Source organism: Aptenodytes patagonicus, chromosome 6 (genome assembly GCF_965638725.1).
Source record: "Aptenodytes patagonicus chromosome 6, bAptPat1.pri.cur, whole genome shotgun sequence".
NCBI lineage: Eukaryota > Metazoa > Chordata > Aves > Sphenisciformes > Spheniscidae > Aptenodytes > Aptenodytes patagonicus.
Genome location: NC_134954.1, coordinates 49,938,695 through 49,955,522, shown reverse-complemented (window position 1 = coordinate 49,955,522; position 16,828 = coordinate 49,938,695). Strand labels below are relative to the sequence as shown.

The 16,828-nt window shown below is 45.4% G+C and overlaps 2 protein-coding genes across 2 annotated transcripts in view; both read right to left on the bottom strand.

Annotated features, from left to right (window-relative positions):
• The window catches only part of PDE11A (phosphodiesterase 11A), a 142,244-nt gene extending 132,412 nt beyond the window's left edge, over positions 1–9,832 (bottom strand). Inside the window, exon 1 of the mRNA XM_076340748.1 lies at positions 9,074–9,832. Coding sequence (XP_076196863.1) covers positions 9,074–9,832 — 759 coding nt within the window. The remainder of the gene's footprint in view (positions 1–9,073) is intronic.
• Positions 9,833–14,893: 5,061 nt separating this feature from the next.
• LOC143161514 (cytochrome c, somatic-like) lies at positions 14,894–16,828 on the bottom strand. Its single transcript, XM_076340599.1, is given in 2 exon segments — positions 14,894–15,039; positions 16,666–16,828. Coding segments are annotated over 2 exon segments (309 nt in total).

The window sequence follows — 16,828 nt, the reverse complement described above, 5'->3', positions numbered from 1 at the left end:
AAAAAGTATAATCCTAAACCAAGTTAGCTAAGAGTCAAATAACGTAATGGAAGATGAAACCTGCCTGAATACATTTCCAGGAATTAAGTGTTGATGACAAAGACACTGTTTTCCTTCTCCAAAGTCTAAGGAGAAAGTGTTTAATCTAGTGAAATGGACTAAGTGACTCAGCCAAAGCTGACAACTACAAGGAAAAACCGTTTTTTATGATTTGAAAAATACTGCTTTTTAATCACACAGAACAACACAAGAGGTGTTCAATTAACAGGCCTAGCCTACTATATTTTACAGTGAACTGCATAGGGTTTTTTTTTCCTTAGGAAGGGCTCAAGAAAAAAAAAAAAACACAAGAAACTTGCAGCAAAATTTCTTTGAATATACTATATTTAAATTACTGATTGAGTTAGCTAAGTTGTATCAAAAATAGATAAGAAGAGTAATATGTTTGACAGCATCATTAACCCGAGTATTCTTGTACTAACAAACTGCATGGGATAGACAAATTTGATTTGATGTACCTTTGATTGACTTTATACAAAGCCATCCTGCAGGAGCCTCTACATTTACAGAAGTAAAGAAATTGAAGTTGGAAGAGACCTATTCAATTTCTTAATCATGCTTCCTGTGAGTATATAATACACAAACTTCTATAGAAAACAAAAAGAGCAATCCAAAAAGACAGCAAGTTATCTAGATTCAAAGCATAACATTAAAAAGCAAATAAAAAAATTAAGGCATCCAGTCTGTTCTAGATACTCCTCTCTCAAAATCACATATGTTATAAATTATATTGTGCATAAACAAGAAACAGAAACCAAGTAATAAATCACTACAATAGATATGGGCAAAACCTTTTAGAAAAGAAACTTGCACGCAAAATAACCAAGTAATAAAGCAATCTGAAGAGATTTCATGTAAGGATTGCTGCAGCTATTCCTGTCATCTTCCCCAAAATCCGTAAAGCCCCAGAGACAAAGGCAGCAGGAGAACAAACTAGTACCATCATTCTCAAACTTAATTCTCCCAAGAAAATAAGCACACATTCCAGTGATACTGTGACTATTTATATAATGACAGCAATATTTCTTATAAGATAAAAATGAATAAAACAGATAAGAATGCGCAAAACAGCTCAGCCAACTCTATTCCTTCACTCCCAAAACAATTCTTAAAAAAAGATTTAAAACTAAGTCCATATATAGTTTGAACTAAAAAAAAAAGCTTCCTTTAAAAAAAAAAAAAAGCAAAACCCCAAAAAGTTTAGTATTGCATCATTGCAAATTAACACCTTCTTGTTTTTTTCAATGTGTCAGTAGTTCAGGGCTTTTTGTTTAGTTTGATTGGTGGGGGTGTGTTATATCATTTATATCCTTTTCTGACCACTGTCTCATTTATTAGTTAGACAATGGACATAAGTAACAGTTCATGTTGTCTACTTATGACTGGCACAAAATTAATGGGAAAAAATACTCTTGGACAGGAGTAAATAACTTTATAAGCACTAGCAAGTTTGCAGACATGACTGCCAAGCTAATAAGCATAATTACATTTCATGGTTCATAGTCTGAACTGATCAACAGCAGGGATCAGAAAAGATTCCTCTGTAGGACAACATTGTCCAGATCCATCATGTAAGGCTTTTGTTTTCTTCCTTCAAAACAAACTCCTGGTAGATCACCAATAGCACAACAGTAAATCAAGTTGTCATCTTATGTATGGCAGCTTCTGTGCACTTCTGCTCTGCTTGCATCACATAAAGAAAAAAGTATTCACAAAAAAATATTTTTCCTCTAATTTTAAATATTTAGAGATCACACCCACTACTGTTTGCTCCACGACAGTGGCTCTCTGTGCCCTTCTGTACTGGACTTGACTGCTGCCCCACTGGGAACCAACCACAACCACATCCATGTTCCCATCTTGTTCTAGCCTCACTTTGAGCCAGGTCCTAGTGCTGGTCTCCTAAATATTAATGATTATTTATATAAGATATATACACACACAGAGTGGCTTTAAAAACCTGATACTCATCTGAGCAAAGAAACCAACAAGACTCTTGTGTGTTTCAACAGAAGTCTGTGTGTGGATTAGCAGCTGCAGGTGATTACTCAGGTGAGCAACACATGGCTTCAAGTGTTACAGAAGCAGTATAATAAGATTCTTGAATAATAAATTGAAAATACCTTATTATGACAAAGCAGTAGTGTTATTAACTAAGCCACACTCATTTTTAAGTGTGCACTGTAGAGACATTAAGCTCAGACTGCACACAGTTGCTGTTACCCTGTTAACATGCAACTCTGCTGAGCCATTAGCTCGAGCTGCTTATATTTTGTAGCTCATCAATAGGGTTGTTTTAGAAAAGTAAAACAAATTAACTTGCATGATGATGCACATATGCTTGTCTATTAATTTTGTTAGTCTATAGAAAAAGTACACAATAGCATACAACTATAAATAACCAAAATGAAACCCATTTGTTTTGAAAAATTGAAAACCAATCAAACAGAACAGCAAAATCCTTTACCAAGCAAATCTACAACTTTATTCAGTCTTCTGCTTGTAACAGGATTTCAGCTAAAATTTGAAGGGCCTAATCCTGCAATCCTTTCTCACAGTCAGTGACCTGCTCTAATCAAATATATGTATTGCCTTCTCACAAGGAAGTTTCAGGCCACAGAGGCACCAGTTTCACACCTGTTCCACAAGGGAGTTTTACAAGTGTCTGAGGGAAAAAAAAACTGAAAAAGTCTGCCTTATTGAGACAGACTGGCTGAGCAATAAACCAGTTAAAGCCTGCCTGCTTAACAAAAGATAGTCTTACAAGGGGGCAGGAAAACCACTCCAGCTCACCAAAAAGTTTTCCCTGCTCAAGCTCTGCACGACCAACAGCCCAGTGGCCTGCCTGCAGGAAGGAGAGTGGGGGAACCAGGCCTCACAGCTGCTCCTTTTGAGAAGCCAAAGATACCAGCATACTGAATACTTGCTCCATAAAGCAACTGAGAAAGCAAGCCAGCTAGATTTTTTTTTTTTTAATTAAAAAAAACCCCAAAATTACTAACCTGTTCATGCCCTGAAGACCTCCATGCTTGTGTTTACCTGAGAGCTTGTACCCACTCTGAGCACCCCTTCACAACAGCACTAAAACAAGATAGCATAACATTGTTGAGCACTGATTTTAAGTGTGCGAGCCCCACAAAAAGCCTGATAATTACCCAACAGCCCCAGTGGGAAGTAGAGCAAACTCATTACACATGAATATAGACAGATTCCATCCCCCCCCCCCAGCCCTTTGCCAAACCCCTGCTCCCGGCATAGGGACTTGCAGCACACAGGCCTCACCTGGGCACCCTGTGCCCAGCCGCCACCAGCCCACCTGCTGTTCATTTCAAACTGATGAGGCAGCCACTGCAGGCACACCTGGGGGCAGCAAGCAGGTGCTGTGCATCCATGGAGTAACGGCTGGGCAACCCTGGAGGACGGGCCACTGCCTGCCTGGTTGGTCAGCTAATCTCACCCACCCTGCACAAGCAGGGAGAGGAAGGTGTGCTCCCTCACGATACCTGAGGGCTGTCACCAGTGGCGTACACTGCGTTGTGCAGCCCTGTCTGTCCTGGTGATCCACCTGAGCAGCAGCATGGAGACACAAAACTGTATCTGAGCCCTTGAGTGGCTTTGGACACATGCCCTTCTACACAGCCCTGGTGTCTACCAAGAGGTCCTGCCCCCAGCGGACACCTCCAAGGTGAGAGCGGTGGTGGTGTGACCCAGGAAGGCCTTAGGACGTTTTACACATCAGTCCAAAACCATTCCCTGAGAAGAAGACTTATGGAGAGAAGGAGGTGACAGGAGGTGAGGAGACCTCCTCCTCAGCTGCTGCCCTGAGGGTTCTCCGCTACTGAGACGCAGGAGGGCGCTGCCTTCTGCAGGGAGATCCTTCTCTCCCAGGCCAGTGCTGCTGTGACACGAAGGATGTGTTCACCTCTGCTGGGCTGCAGATTCAGGGATGATTACAACATCCCTTCACCAATTTACTGACTTGTACTTACAATTCCAAGTTTTCCTAAATTTTGCATGATGGGCTGAAGCGTCCTTTTGTGGAAAGCACATTAGAGCAGTTTAGTTCTTTACTGTTGCAATTATCTCCTGCATTCCCCATGGTACTTCCTAGTCATGTTTAATGCACAGCAAAAATTGTTTTAACTCATTTTTTCTGTATTACATGGAATTTTTAAAAATTATTGTTTATTCTGCTTGCCAAGTTTCGTGCTCTCTGCTCTCTAAAGAGCAACCTCTGTCCTTGTTAAGAGTCAGCACCAAAATGAACACGGCTGCTGTTGGTGCTGCTGCTCAAGTGCTGCTGAATAAAACAGTGCCTAAGTGCTTCCCATTTGCAGAACTGAACCTCCCAGGACCTAGGGTTTTAATGCTTTAATTGCTCTTTAAAATTGAAAGAGACACGCTGTTAATATTGATGATAACAAACAGCTACCCTGTGTAATGAAATGTGGCTCCTGCCTGCCCGTGACCTTCTACGCCAACAGCCCATCCCACAAGGGCCCTCCCAGGCTCAAAGGTTTGCACCCACGAGCAGTAACTTTGTAATGCCGTCCTGGCACAGCAGGAGACAATGAATGCTCAGAGCTCACCCAGAGGGCCTGAAAAAGACAACATCCACGCCTGTACCTAGGTGTTCAAGGATGTTTAAAATTTACTGTAAAGGGTTGTGTGTGCATTAGGTGCATTACACTTGGCCAAAACTTGAAAGAGGTAACAGGAGAGTCCAGAACAGAGAGCACTCGATTTATCTCGTTTTCCTTGATTTTAGTTCCAATAATGTGATTAAATTTTTTCTTTTTAAAGACTTGAACTGTATTAAAAAAATAATTTCTGAACATCTTTTATGGCACTTTCTCCAACTTACAAAACCCCATGTCTTAGCATGACTCAATATAATATTTCTCCTCTCTTTGCTCCCCACTTTATTAAAACATCCATCTGGTAAGCCATTTTTTCTTCTATCTTCTAAAGCTACCTTTTAAATTCCAAATTTAACATAAGATGTAACTTTATTCAGCTGACACTGGCAAATGGCAGAACATATTCTTCACCACTTTCTGATGCATGCTTACTATTCTAAAGAGTAAGTTTTTTTTTTCACTAGCTAGAAGGACTTGGGATGCTATTAAATTTTCTCCCAACTTTTGCACAGCTAAAGGTGTAACAATAACCAAACATTACTTGTGATTTAAAAATTTTATTATTTAAATACTGCTTTAAAAGATGGAGCAAAATTGAAATGATCAGTAATTGCAGCTAAACATCATAGAAGACCTGTGAGAAAGAAGGGATAACATAAAAAAATCCATAGCTTTAAGTAGGAAAAAACCTTAAAATTTTAAACAACTTATAAGAACTGCAGATAAAGGTTTAATGGCCTCTCTGCCTGCATACTTACAATATGCTTAATAGTCTTCATATATGACTGCAAAAGCTACATCTGTGCTATGTTAAAAGGACCCTCAATGGACATTTAGGTTCCAAATTTCCTTGCCAGTATGATCGGATTCTTCCAACACGTGTGCTCAAGACATAGTGCATTATTCACATAAGAATAAGGAGTCAGAAATGCTTCCCAAAATTAACATAGGGGAAAACCCAAGGCCTTATTTTAAAACTTAAACTGACTAGGAGTTCAATTTACAAGACAACTGGATTCCTTCCAGGAGAAAGAGTTTCAGACTGGCTCTGACATGCAAAGAAAGTATCTAATTCCTTCCCTGTTCTCAAATCCTCTGTAGTGCTAACTCTTACAGATCAGATCATATATTTTACAAAACTGTTATAATTATAAACTCACTTTCATCACATGACTTTGCAATGTAATAAATAAAGCTTTTAATGCCATGAATGAAATTGTGCAACTTTTGAATCAGTCATATAACATTCACCTAAACCTTTGCACAAACTGTTTGTCAAATTCTCTGATGCTGTGAAGCTCCAAAAAGTTTGTTCAGTCACTGCTGAACTTCATAAATCAAATTACTGTGAGATGTTATATAGGTATTGTTTAGTATTAAATGAAGTGATTATTATACAGTCCTCAATACATAATATTAATTCCAAACCTTGTATCTAAGTATGCTTATTGAATTAAGGAAGGCTGTTAACATGAGCAAGTTTTGAAAGTCAGACTCAACAACAGTAATAATCACCTGGATCATGGAAAAGCCCCAGCCTATTATTTGATTTCATTTTTTAATATTTTTTCTCTTTAGAAAAAGAAATGTGTAATTGCAATCTTACACTATCTCTGAAAACGACACTGCAAGTCATTTACAAATATTTCCTAAACCAGTCAGTCTGCGTACGGGCACAGGGAACTGCCTGTGTAAAGCACATTATAAGACATGACAGGATTTAAATGTAGTGTTGATCGTACTGAAGTCCCATTAATGTCAGTAGTAGCTGACGATAGAAGCAGGCAACCCAATTTGTACTCGATGGTAGAATTCCAACTGGTATTTGATCAGGCTCTGAGAAAATACAGACGGTTGGATGATAATAAAACAAATTTCCCAATTAGTAAACTAGCTAACTGATGATATGGAAGTATCTTTACCTCTTTTTAAACAAGGTTAATTTAAAAAACAAGCAAGAAAACTTTAAATTAATCTAGAGGTGTTCCTCTGACCTAATATAAGGCCTTTTCTTACCAAATGGGTAGCATCAATGTAGACACTTTCTTCAATGGACTGTGCTGTCACCCCTTTTTCTCCAACTCCATCTGCCAGCCTGACAAAGTTTCATGGTGGTGCTTTTTTTTTTACCTGACGGTTGATTAAACACTTCCATCATCAGTGGCAATGCTGACAAAAATTACATCATCATATTTATTAATTTTTAAAGTGCTGTATTGTGAGCACTACAATGATCTGAAATGGAACAGCTGTCACTTCTCTACGCACACGTACCTGGGCTTTCACAGGGCTCTTTATACTATTAAATTAGAAAGGTCTCCTTTTAATGATGCACAATGGATATATACGTGCCAGGTAAGAGAAGATAAATGGTACTAACTCAGAAACATAACAGAAAGCAGATCCCCCATTTTATTATCAAGCAAAACTTTCATTAAAGTTGCAAGGTCTAAAGTTTCTTTTGCACTAGAGTTAATCAGAAGTAACTCCACTGAAAGCAGGGAAGTTGCAATTGGTATAATTACAGGATGAACTTGGCTCAGAATTGTCCCTTCTACTGCAACTAATGTACTTACGGCTTAAATATACAATTAATTGTATTACTTATAATATTTCAATCGATTTTTAATAGGAGCCAGACAAAAGTATAATATAAATAGTACCGGGAATGGCAACTGGATGGATTGTTTTTCACTTTTCTCTGCAAATGAAACAGACAATAAACTGTTTAAAGCGGCTGGGCTTTTTCACAGGGAAGTAAACACAAAGTGAACAAACACCGGAGAAAAAATAATACAGTCCCCTAGAACTGGAAAACACTCTGCCTTTCCAGTGGTGTTCTCACCTCCAAAAAAAGGTGGCTGGAGCTATCCAGAGTTTAAAGGAGAGATCAAGCTCTTTCCCAGCCAAACTCGGATATCCTTTATCTGTTTAGCCACTTGAGACTATTGAGAACATCTTCTGCTTGACCCCCAAAAGCAGATATTTTGGGAAGAGTACAGTTTTAGAAGTGAAAGTAATAAAAAAAAATCAGATGGTAAGAGAAAGTGTATAATGGAGAAAAGGAAAAATAAAGGAAGAAAGCTTAGATTTTTTCAAAGGTGATCCAACACCCAATCATTTTAATCCGAATATTACAGCATTTTTACCAAGCTCAGTTCTTTCCCTTTGAACTCTGTGGGTTGGGAACCTCTGTCAGTCTGGATCTGTGAAGTTCCTAGTATTTTTCACTGCTTGACAAATAAATAAATATTCAGCCCAAAATACATTTACCTTGCCTCTTCTGTATTTCAAACAAAAATAACCCAGTCTTATTTTTCAAGTTTCTTCCTTGTATGGTTTGCTAAAAGCATCACCAGTTTTTTTAATGTTTTTTTTTTTTGTTATTATTGTAGAGCAAAATTAAACACTGGACAATGGTTATTACTAAAATTGTAAAGACATATATCTCCCACCTTTCTAAAGCTTTCCAAGATCCTAATTTAAAAAGTCTGTCGCTCTGTGGTTCTTAATTTTCTCAAGAACCTTCAATTGCTGCTCGTGTCTCACCCTAATAAACACTAGAAATAGCCCTTAGGACTGAGAGAGAGAGAGGTAAATTTCAAGCTAGTAAACTGAATGCACTGTTTTGCATGAACACACGCAGGCGAAGTCGTGTCTGTCCCTGCTGAAGTCAAAGGGAATTTTTGCCTTGAAGCCAGGACTACATTTTCACAAGTCACACTGAAGCCTCTATAAAAGTAAAAGGTGGGGTAAGTCCTTGTAGGAGAATAACAGGGCTGGTTATATCACTTCTAGTAATAGGTTTGAAAACATGCCGTGTGGGCTGAGCGGGCATATGCAAAGGTGAAAATATATGCTCTTTTGAAAGCAATGAGACTATTTCAGCAGCGGGCAGGCAGGGAACATTAAGTGAGACAGAGATTTAAGAATATTGTCATTGGGACTGTCACGAGCATTTTTTTAAACTTTTTTTCAGCCGATTCCAAAATACGGTTCGAAAACGCACGAAGCCGCCTACGGCTCCTGCGACATCCAGAAGCACACTGCTGTACCGCTTTTATGGCCACTTTAGCCCCGTGGGCCACCCAGGAGAGGCCTTCCCTCCCGCTTTCATGGGAGTCCCCTCCCGCCCCGCCAACAGTTGCCCCGAGCATACCCGCGGCCGCTACTCGCAACCCCCGGCGCCCCGACGGTGGCAGCGTCGCCGCCCCGGCAGGGACACCCCGGGGGGAGGCAGGGCGGCGGGGAGGGACACTCCGGGGGGAGGCAGGGCCGGGCGGCGGCGGGGCTTCTCGGCAGGCGCCCCGGCCGCCGCGGTCCGGGGGGGGAGCCGGGGACAGGGGAGCGCCGGGAGCCTGCCCGGCTCTTACCTGGTAGGCGTCGGGGATGTTGACCGTCTCTCCGTGCTCCGCCACGTAGCCGATGATGCCCTTGCCCCAGGGCACCTGCACCTCGTTGCTGTTCTCGGTGGAGCCGCAGGGCAGCAGCGGCGTGCCGGCGTGCACGTCGAAGAACTTGGAGACCAGGCTCTTCTTGCCGGCGGCGGCCCCCTCCACGAGGAAGAGGGAGCCCCGGTCGGCGTCCACCATGAGGCAGACGAAGATGAGGATCTTGTAGCTGAGGCTGGTGAGGTCCAGGTCGTTGGAGATGTCCTTGACCAGCTCCAGGAAGAACTGGCGCTCGTTGTGCTCCTTGAGGTAGCGCTTGTAGTCCAGGGCGGTGGGGGGGTACTGGGGCAGGCTGACGCGGGACTCCAGCAGGGCGCTGAGGATGTGGGCGGTAGTGGGGGGCAAGGAGCTGGCCTTCCGCAGCAGGGCTCGCCGCCGCACGCTGCTCAGCGGCTCCTGCGCCCGGGCGTGCACATGCTCGTCGTAGGTGAGGTTGACGTGGATGGCCTTGGAGCGGGCGAAGCTCTTCCGCAGCTCCTTCTGGGAGGCTCGCCGCTGCAGCCCCCCGCCGCCGGGGCCGCCGCTGCTCCGCCGGTCCTCCGACGGGCCGGCGGCGGGGGCGGCAGGCGCTTTAGGGAGGGAGGTCTTCCTCTTCAGCCACTTCTCCACCAGCTCCGGGTGCCTCTCTAGGAAACTTTCCACCGCCGCCACGTCGAGGCCGGCGTCGGCGGCGGCCGCCATGGTGCCGACGGCGGGGGCGGCTCAGGCCGCGGGAGGCCCCGCGGCGGCCATGCCCCGTCGCCGCCACGTGCTGCCGCCGCCCCGACGGCCGCCCCGGGGCGCGGGGGGCTGCCGGCAGCCCCGGCGAGGGGCCGCTCCTGCCCCTTGCCCGGGCCCCTCCTCGGGGGCGCGCCTTCCCCTCGCCCCCTGCTGCACCTCGCGACCTCCTTTTCCTGCCCACCACTCTTTAGTAGTAGTAGTAGTAGTATTTGTATTATTCCAGGTATTTTTCAGCTCCCCGGCTCTCAGCCCTTCTCTGGTTCTGGCCCCGGCCCCCCGGTTCTGGGCCGGCTGCCCCGGTGAGCCGGGCAGGCGCTGCCGCCGCGCCTCTGGAGATGCTCCGGGAGCGCTCGGGCAAACCCCTCCTGCCAAGTGCTGTCAGTGCTGGCGGCGGCTGCTGCGTAACCCAGCCGGCGGACCACTGAGGAGGGAGGGGCGGGCGGGGGGAGGACGCGTGAGCCGAGCGGGGGGGCAGGCGGGGAGGAGGGAGGGCTGGCAAGCCCCGCTGCGGGGGGAGGCACCGCCGCCCGCCTGGCGGCAGCCGCCTCGGCAGCCTCCGCGGGGCTGAGGGCTGGCGTGCGGGGCGAGGCGCACAGGGTCCCCCGGCGGGAGGTCCCCGAGCAGTGGGGAGCTGCGCTAGGGAGCTCCGCGCTGGCGGGCGCCTCATTCAGGGACATCGGGGGGAGAGGGAGGGTCCTTTTGTCTGTGATGCGTGTGCAGGGAAGGGGCAAACCGGGCCGCGGCTCCCGCCCGCGGTCTGCAGGAGAGGCGGGGGGAGGTAACGCAAGCACTCCCGTTAAAGATGTTTAATTTACAGCATTATTTGCGCTACTTCAGTACTTCAGAAGGCAGGCGGAAAAACGGAGCCCTTTCAGAAAGACCAAGTGAATTCCGTTTCTTCAGACCCTGAGTTGAGACGCCTGCAGCCTCTCCCGTGCGGGGGACCTGGCTCCGTGGCTCAGTCCGGCGCGCACCGTTTGTGCGGCGTTTCACGCCCGGGGCTGCGTAAGGGGGGCAGAGAGCGGGCTCCTGCCCGCCGCCCGCAAAGCCGCCCTGGGCTTTCTGCCCGAAGGCCGCTTTCCCTCGGGGCCGGGCGCCCGCGGGGTGCCCCAGGACGCGCCTGGATGCCCGCTCCCGCAGCACCGGCTGGCAGGCGGAAACCGGCCACATCCACCGAGGCAGACGGACTGGGGTTATTTTTATGCGCACGTGGAGCACGTTTCATTGCTAAATCGATGCCTACGCATAAGCGACTGAAAAACCGGAGTCATGGTTCTTAACACGTGAAAGATGTCTTTCATGCGCTCACCAAAGACTGAATGAAGGCGGCTTCAGAAATTCATGAATGGGAGTTTAGTTGGCTGGGAAAACACACGGACAAATCTTCACCCAAACGAGATTCCGACCTGCCGGGGACCCTGTCCCTGCAGCAGCCCCTCTCGGCGCGGGGGTCCGGGCAGAGCCTGCAAGGAGAGGGAGCGATTCTGGGACGCGTGTCGGTAGTGCAGGCGAGTGCGCGGGTGTCAGCCGGGGCGGGAGGGCTACGTGCGCGTGCCCGAAGGGCTGCCGCGTCTCCCGCAGCAGTCGGGAATAACGAGGGGCTCCGTGCAGGGTCCGTGGCTCCCGCAGCCCGGAGACTGCTTACGGAGCGACAGACAAAGGATTTCGCCTCCCGGTCTCGGTGCCTGCGTTGTTGCAAGCTGGGCAGTAGATCCCTCGCTGCCGCCGGCCCCGCGCCGCCGTGGCGGCAGGGCTCCGTGCCCGCCCCCTGCCCGCCGCCCCCCGGCGGGGTTTCATTCTGCGTTCCCGGCTCTCCCCGCCGCGCAGGGAGGCTGCCGCAGGAGGACGGCTCTCCATTGAGAAACCGCGCCGCCGACGGCACCCGCTCGGCAATAGGGCGGGCGGAGGGGGGCGCGCAGGCGCGCGGGCAACCGGGGGCGGGGGCGCCGCCCCCGCTAGCAGCCCCCCCCGTTTGGGGGACGGAGGAGGGAGCCAGCCTGGCCCCGGGCTACCGTGGCGGTGCGCGGCGGCGGGGAAGGGGCCGCTCCCGGCAGCCGCACCGTGCCTCAGCCGCCGCTGACTTGCCGGGGGGCGCGGGGCTGCAGCACCCGCGGCGGGTGGGCTGCGGGGGGAGCGGCGTGCTGGGCGAGGGGGCGGCAGGCGGGGACGCCGGAGGACAGGCTATAAGGGATCGTCCCCGAGCTGCTCGCACCTGTAAAGAAGCTGAGCTCTTTCCATACAGGTGGCTTGGACATGAAATTGCAGGCGTATCTCGGTAAGGGCAAGGGCGACTGAAATACTAATCTTTTAAACGTTTCTCTCAGTGCGCTGCTGACACGCTGCCGGGGCTGTGAAGCACAGGGATTTCACGCGCGGCAGCAGGCACAGACCCTCAGCCTACACCAGCGACTGTCACATCGTCGGTGGAGGCCCCGCTCCCAGGAGGACACAGCCGAGGTGCCACCCTCGCTCCCCACGGCATCCACGCTGTCGGTGCACATCTGTACACTGCTGCCTGCGCTGCCACTGAACCGTCCTCAGCTGCTGGCGCTCGCCGGCGCTTGCGTCACCGTCACCCTTGAAGGGCGCCCGCTTGCCCGCAGCCACTAATTGGTGCTTGGCCTTTTCAGTGGCATCTGCGTTTTTGCAACACTGGCACGAACACTCCACTTACACAAAGAAATTGCATAAGCTGCTGAAGGCCTGGCAGGCACGTGCCCCGAGCTCTCAAGCAAGGACCTTGTGCATCTGCATACAAGTGAAATAGTTGTATGTAAATAATTTTTACCATAGTGAGGTTTGGTCTGAGCGGTCACACCAGTGTTTACAACAAGATGGTTACTGTGTAGCAGTTCTGTATGTAAACACCTAAAGCAATTTAGTGTTTCCGTAAGCCTAGGTATAAACAAGATCTTCCATTTCTTCAAACAGTCTTGTGGCATCTTTAGTTTATTTGCTGGGGGTTTTATGCATGGGCTTTGATTACAGTAAAAATCTGCATATTGACAATCTCTCAAATAGCAGAGTCAAGACTGAAAGAAGTAAAAACGCAGTTGTCTCCATTGCATAAAATACATAGTGAACAATTTACTGTAACACCTTGATTGTAAAGAACTATGCAGCCCCAAATCTGTGTATAAATTATAATCCTCTTTTTAAAAGATTAAGTGTGACAAAGATGATCACAGTGGTTTGTCTATTCTGTAACTTGAGCAGCCTTTTGACATGCTGTCATGGTAAAACCTGCCTCAGAAACCTGGCCTGGTGTGCATCGGTGGATGTTAGGAGAAAACTTGGGTCTGTCTGTGTTCTGGCACATGTCAAACTACACCTCTGTTTGCACGGTGAGTAAACGAAGTGCACCATATGCTGAGCTGCAGCTTCGTGTATGGGCCTGAGAGAGATTAATTGCAGCCTTTCATGGGAGGGCCAAAGAGGCAAATGGATTATGTTGGCTCCACAGGATTGTGCTGCCTTCATAATTCTACAGGTATGCTGCAGTGAAGTACAGGCAGCTTATATCTGATTCATCTTATGTATGATGCACTTTTTATTGGTGTGGATGCACAATGCCAACTCAGAGAGCAAGGCAGGCTTTAGCCAGTCTCAGCTGGCCTCCTCGGGTACAAATGTACAGAGACGTCCTAAAAGAATCACAAGGAGAAATGTCAATGCATTTCTCAGGCGGAGTGTGTTTCTTTATTCAGAAAGGCAGTGGCACAGCACTCTTCAAAATGCAATTGAGAAAAGCACTTGAGAAAATTTTTGTCATTCAGGCAAATACTTTAATTATCTAAACAGTCAACAGAACAGGTCCTGACTATGAAACTGAAAGGGGGAAGTATCTTATAGCTCCAGCACAAAAGAAGAAAAAGCAGGTACTCATCCAGTTGTGTCACAGAACTTTCTACCCGACACTCGCTTATTCCCTTACTTAAAACCAGCAGTTCAGCTGTATGGAGCACTGTAAGACAATCAGTTAAAGCCCCTGGTGGGTAAGCATTGGAACAATACTGTTAAAATGAGTACCTGGGAATAATGCTATAGCAAATTAGTTTTGTACTAATGCTCCCTTCTGCGATGACATAAGGAAACCTTGCTTGAGTGAAGTATGTTTTAATCTATTACATTTGTGTAAACAGAGAATTAAATTGTAAATCACAATTCAAGTGGTAGAGATTCATGAGGAGGTTTTAGGAGGACTTTAATCACCTTCATCAATCCTCTACTGTTGGTGAAAATATCTACTACTATAATTTGCTTGAGCTAGTTAGCCCTCATTCATTCTACATGTTAGAGGATAAAGATATCTTAAGATATTAGCCTCAAATGGAGAAAAAAATCCACAACTCTGAAAAATGACCGGTAGATGATTATGGATTTTTAATACACAAAGGAACACTAACAATACAATGAGTGGGTTATGTTTTTAAACCAAAAAGGTCATGGGTATTCAGGTATCTCCTCAAGATTCTTTTGGGTCAACATCACTACTGAAGGTTACTTGTCCCCTGAAATTATCTGATACTCTTGATATTCCGCTTCCATCATCCTTATATAGTGTTCTTTTAATGTAAGGTTATATTTTGTGATCTGCTGTGTATGGTGCTTTCCTTCACAGGTGATAATGCTGAGGATTTTTTTTTCAAAAGAAAAATTTCATTCAGTTGTCAGTCCTAATACTTACAGGCACTTTCTTATTGACATAGCCACAACTGAATAATAGTTTCAGTGGGTGTTTGAATAACTAGTTGCAGAATTGAGCTCTCAGATGTCCTTATAAAAAGGAACAGTATTTCTATAGCACACTCCACAAAGGTCTATGAAATATATAACAATATAAATAATGCTCACCTCCCAATGTTGTCTATTAGGACATAGCATCTTAAAACATATCATTATTTGATTTTGCTAAGGCCAGTCCCTAATGAATAATTAACATCAAAATACTAGAACTTGGCATAGGAGCTAGTCAGAATTCAAAACATTTTTCACTGACATTACAGCTGCTGCAGCAATGTTTCATGAAGTTGCTTTTTTCAAGTATGCAATGAGATCAGCTCTTTCATTCTGCTTTTTAATTCCAGCAAAAATCATTTTTGTACCAGGAATGTATTTCTTAGGGTTTTCCAAATACTCTGTCAGTGTATTCTCACTCCAGGCAATTCCTGAAAAACAAAAAACATAGTAAAATACAAGGCTGGCCCAACATCATATATTTATGAAAATATCAACGGTCTCAAATCAAAGGTGTGATTCCTCTGAACATAATGTGTCTAGAATCCAAGAGGAATGTGAGCATAAATGATACATAATATAAAATGCACAAGGTATACATTGTCTTTGTGTCACTTTAATAATTCAAATATAAATCCTTTTTGCATCATGGAGAGTTGCAGTTCTCTGCACCATTTCACATACAACTACTTACTACTTTTAACTATGTAAGTATCTTTGTAATTCCAGCTTTGGTTTCATACAGTTGCTGAAAATGAGCATCTACAGATTGACATGAAATTCACCAAGGCTGTGCTCCATTGGAGGGCATTAGAAAAAGGGTTGTCAATGGCCAGTTCCTGGAATCTCTTGAAAGAAGTTGAAAAACCATTAGTGTTTCTTTCCAACCCAGCTAAAACCTGTCTCTGTCAACAGAAGCCTACTGTTGTACTGAAGACTACTGAAATACCTGTAATGACATGTTCAAGTTTCTCTTCTGCCCTCCAGAGCTGACTCTTCCCATTGTCTAAGGTGGATTCAGATATCACTTTGTTGGCTTTATTTTAAAAACTTGTACTAACATCTGTATGATTTGTTCACTAAATTTTTTTTTAAAAATAGTTAATATATGCTGACGATGTTTTGTATGATGCTTTGTATGAATGATATGCAAGTATCCACAGCGTGGATGCCGTGGGGAGCGAGGGTGGCACCTCGGCTGTGTCCTCCCGGGAGCGGGGCCTCCACCGACGATGTGACAGTCGCTGGCGTAGGCTGAGGGTCTGTGCCTGCTGCCGCGCGTGAAATCCCTGTGCTTCACAGCCCCGGCAGCGTGTCAGCAGCGCACTGAGAGAAACGCTTAAAAGATTAGTATTTCAGTCACATATTCATACATACAACACATGTATGTATGAATACATGTGTTCAGTATAACATGAACGTCACAAAACATTTCCTAGAAATCACAGAAAAATAAAAAAGTCAGCCAATTCTAAAACACCTTAATAACCAGAAAAAAACCAAGACTGTATTTGTAATTAATAGCTTGATTCAAATAATATAATTTATATTCAAATAATATGAATAAAACAAATGAAATCCACACAGAATTACTTTCCATTTTTAGATGTTCCACTGCTTTTCAAGACTGTCTGTATGAAAAACAAGACAAGTCATAGCTTACTAGTAGGTGATGGTATTTAGTCAAGTGTTCTGAGCAAAACAACTGCAGCACACCACGATGCCAGTAGAGGGTAGTGACCAGCAAACAAAATTTAAAAGCACTCTTAAGAAACAGAAATTAAAATCTGCCCATTGACACTACAAAGTTCTGGGAAAGCTATATACCTTCTGACCTGGTGTGCTGAATATTGGTAAAATTTCTTTTTAATATAGGGACCGAGGATTTTTGTTTCTGAAACTATAGTTCAGATTCATCTGCAGTAATGCAAAGTAGACAGTTGTGAGAGTAACTCCTTTGTGAGCAAGGCTTTCTTTTGTACCTCTGAAGGAAAAGGTTTTTTTCATGTATGTCCCCTCCAACACTGCACCTCATCCATGTCACCTGTTAGTTTTACCTTTGTTCTTTTTTGCATCTGATTAAGAAAATCCTGCAGCTTGTCCTGTTCTGTGGCCAGATAAACCCCAAAGATTCGGTCCTGTCTTGTGCTTTCCATCTTTTTCAACTGTGTAGCACTGAGAACATCTCTGAATAAAGATCTTCTTTGCCTTTTTGAACAT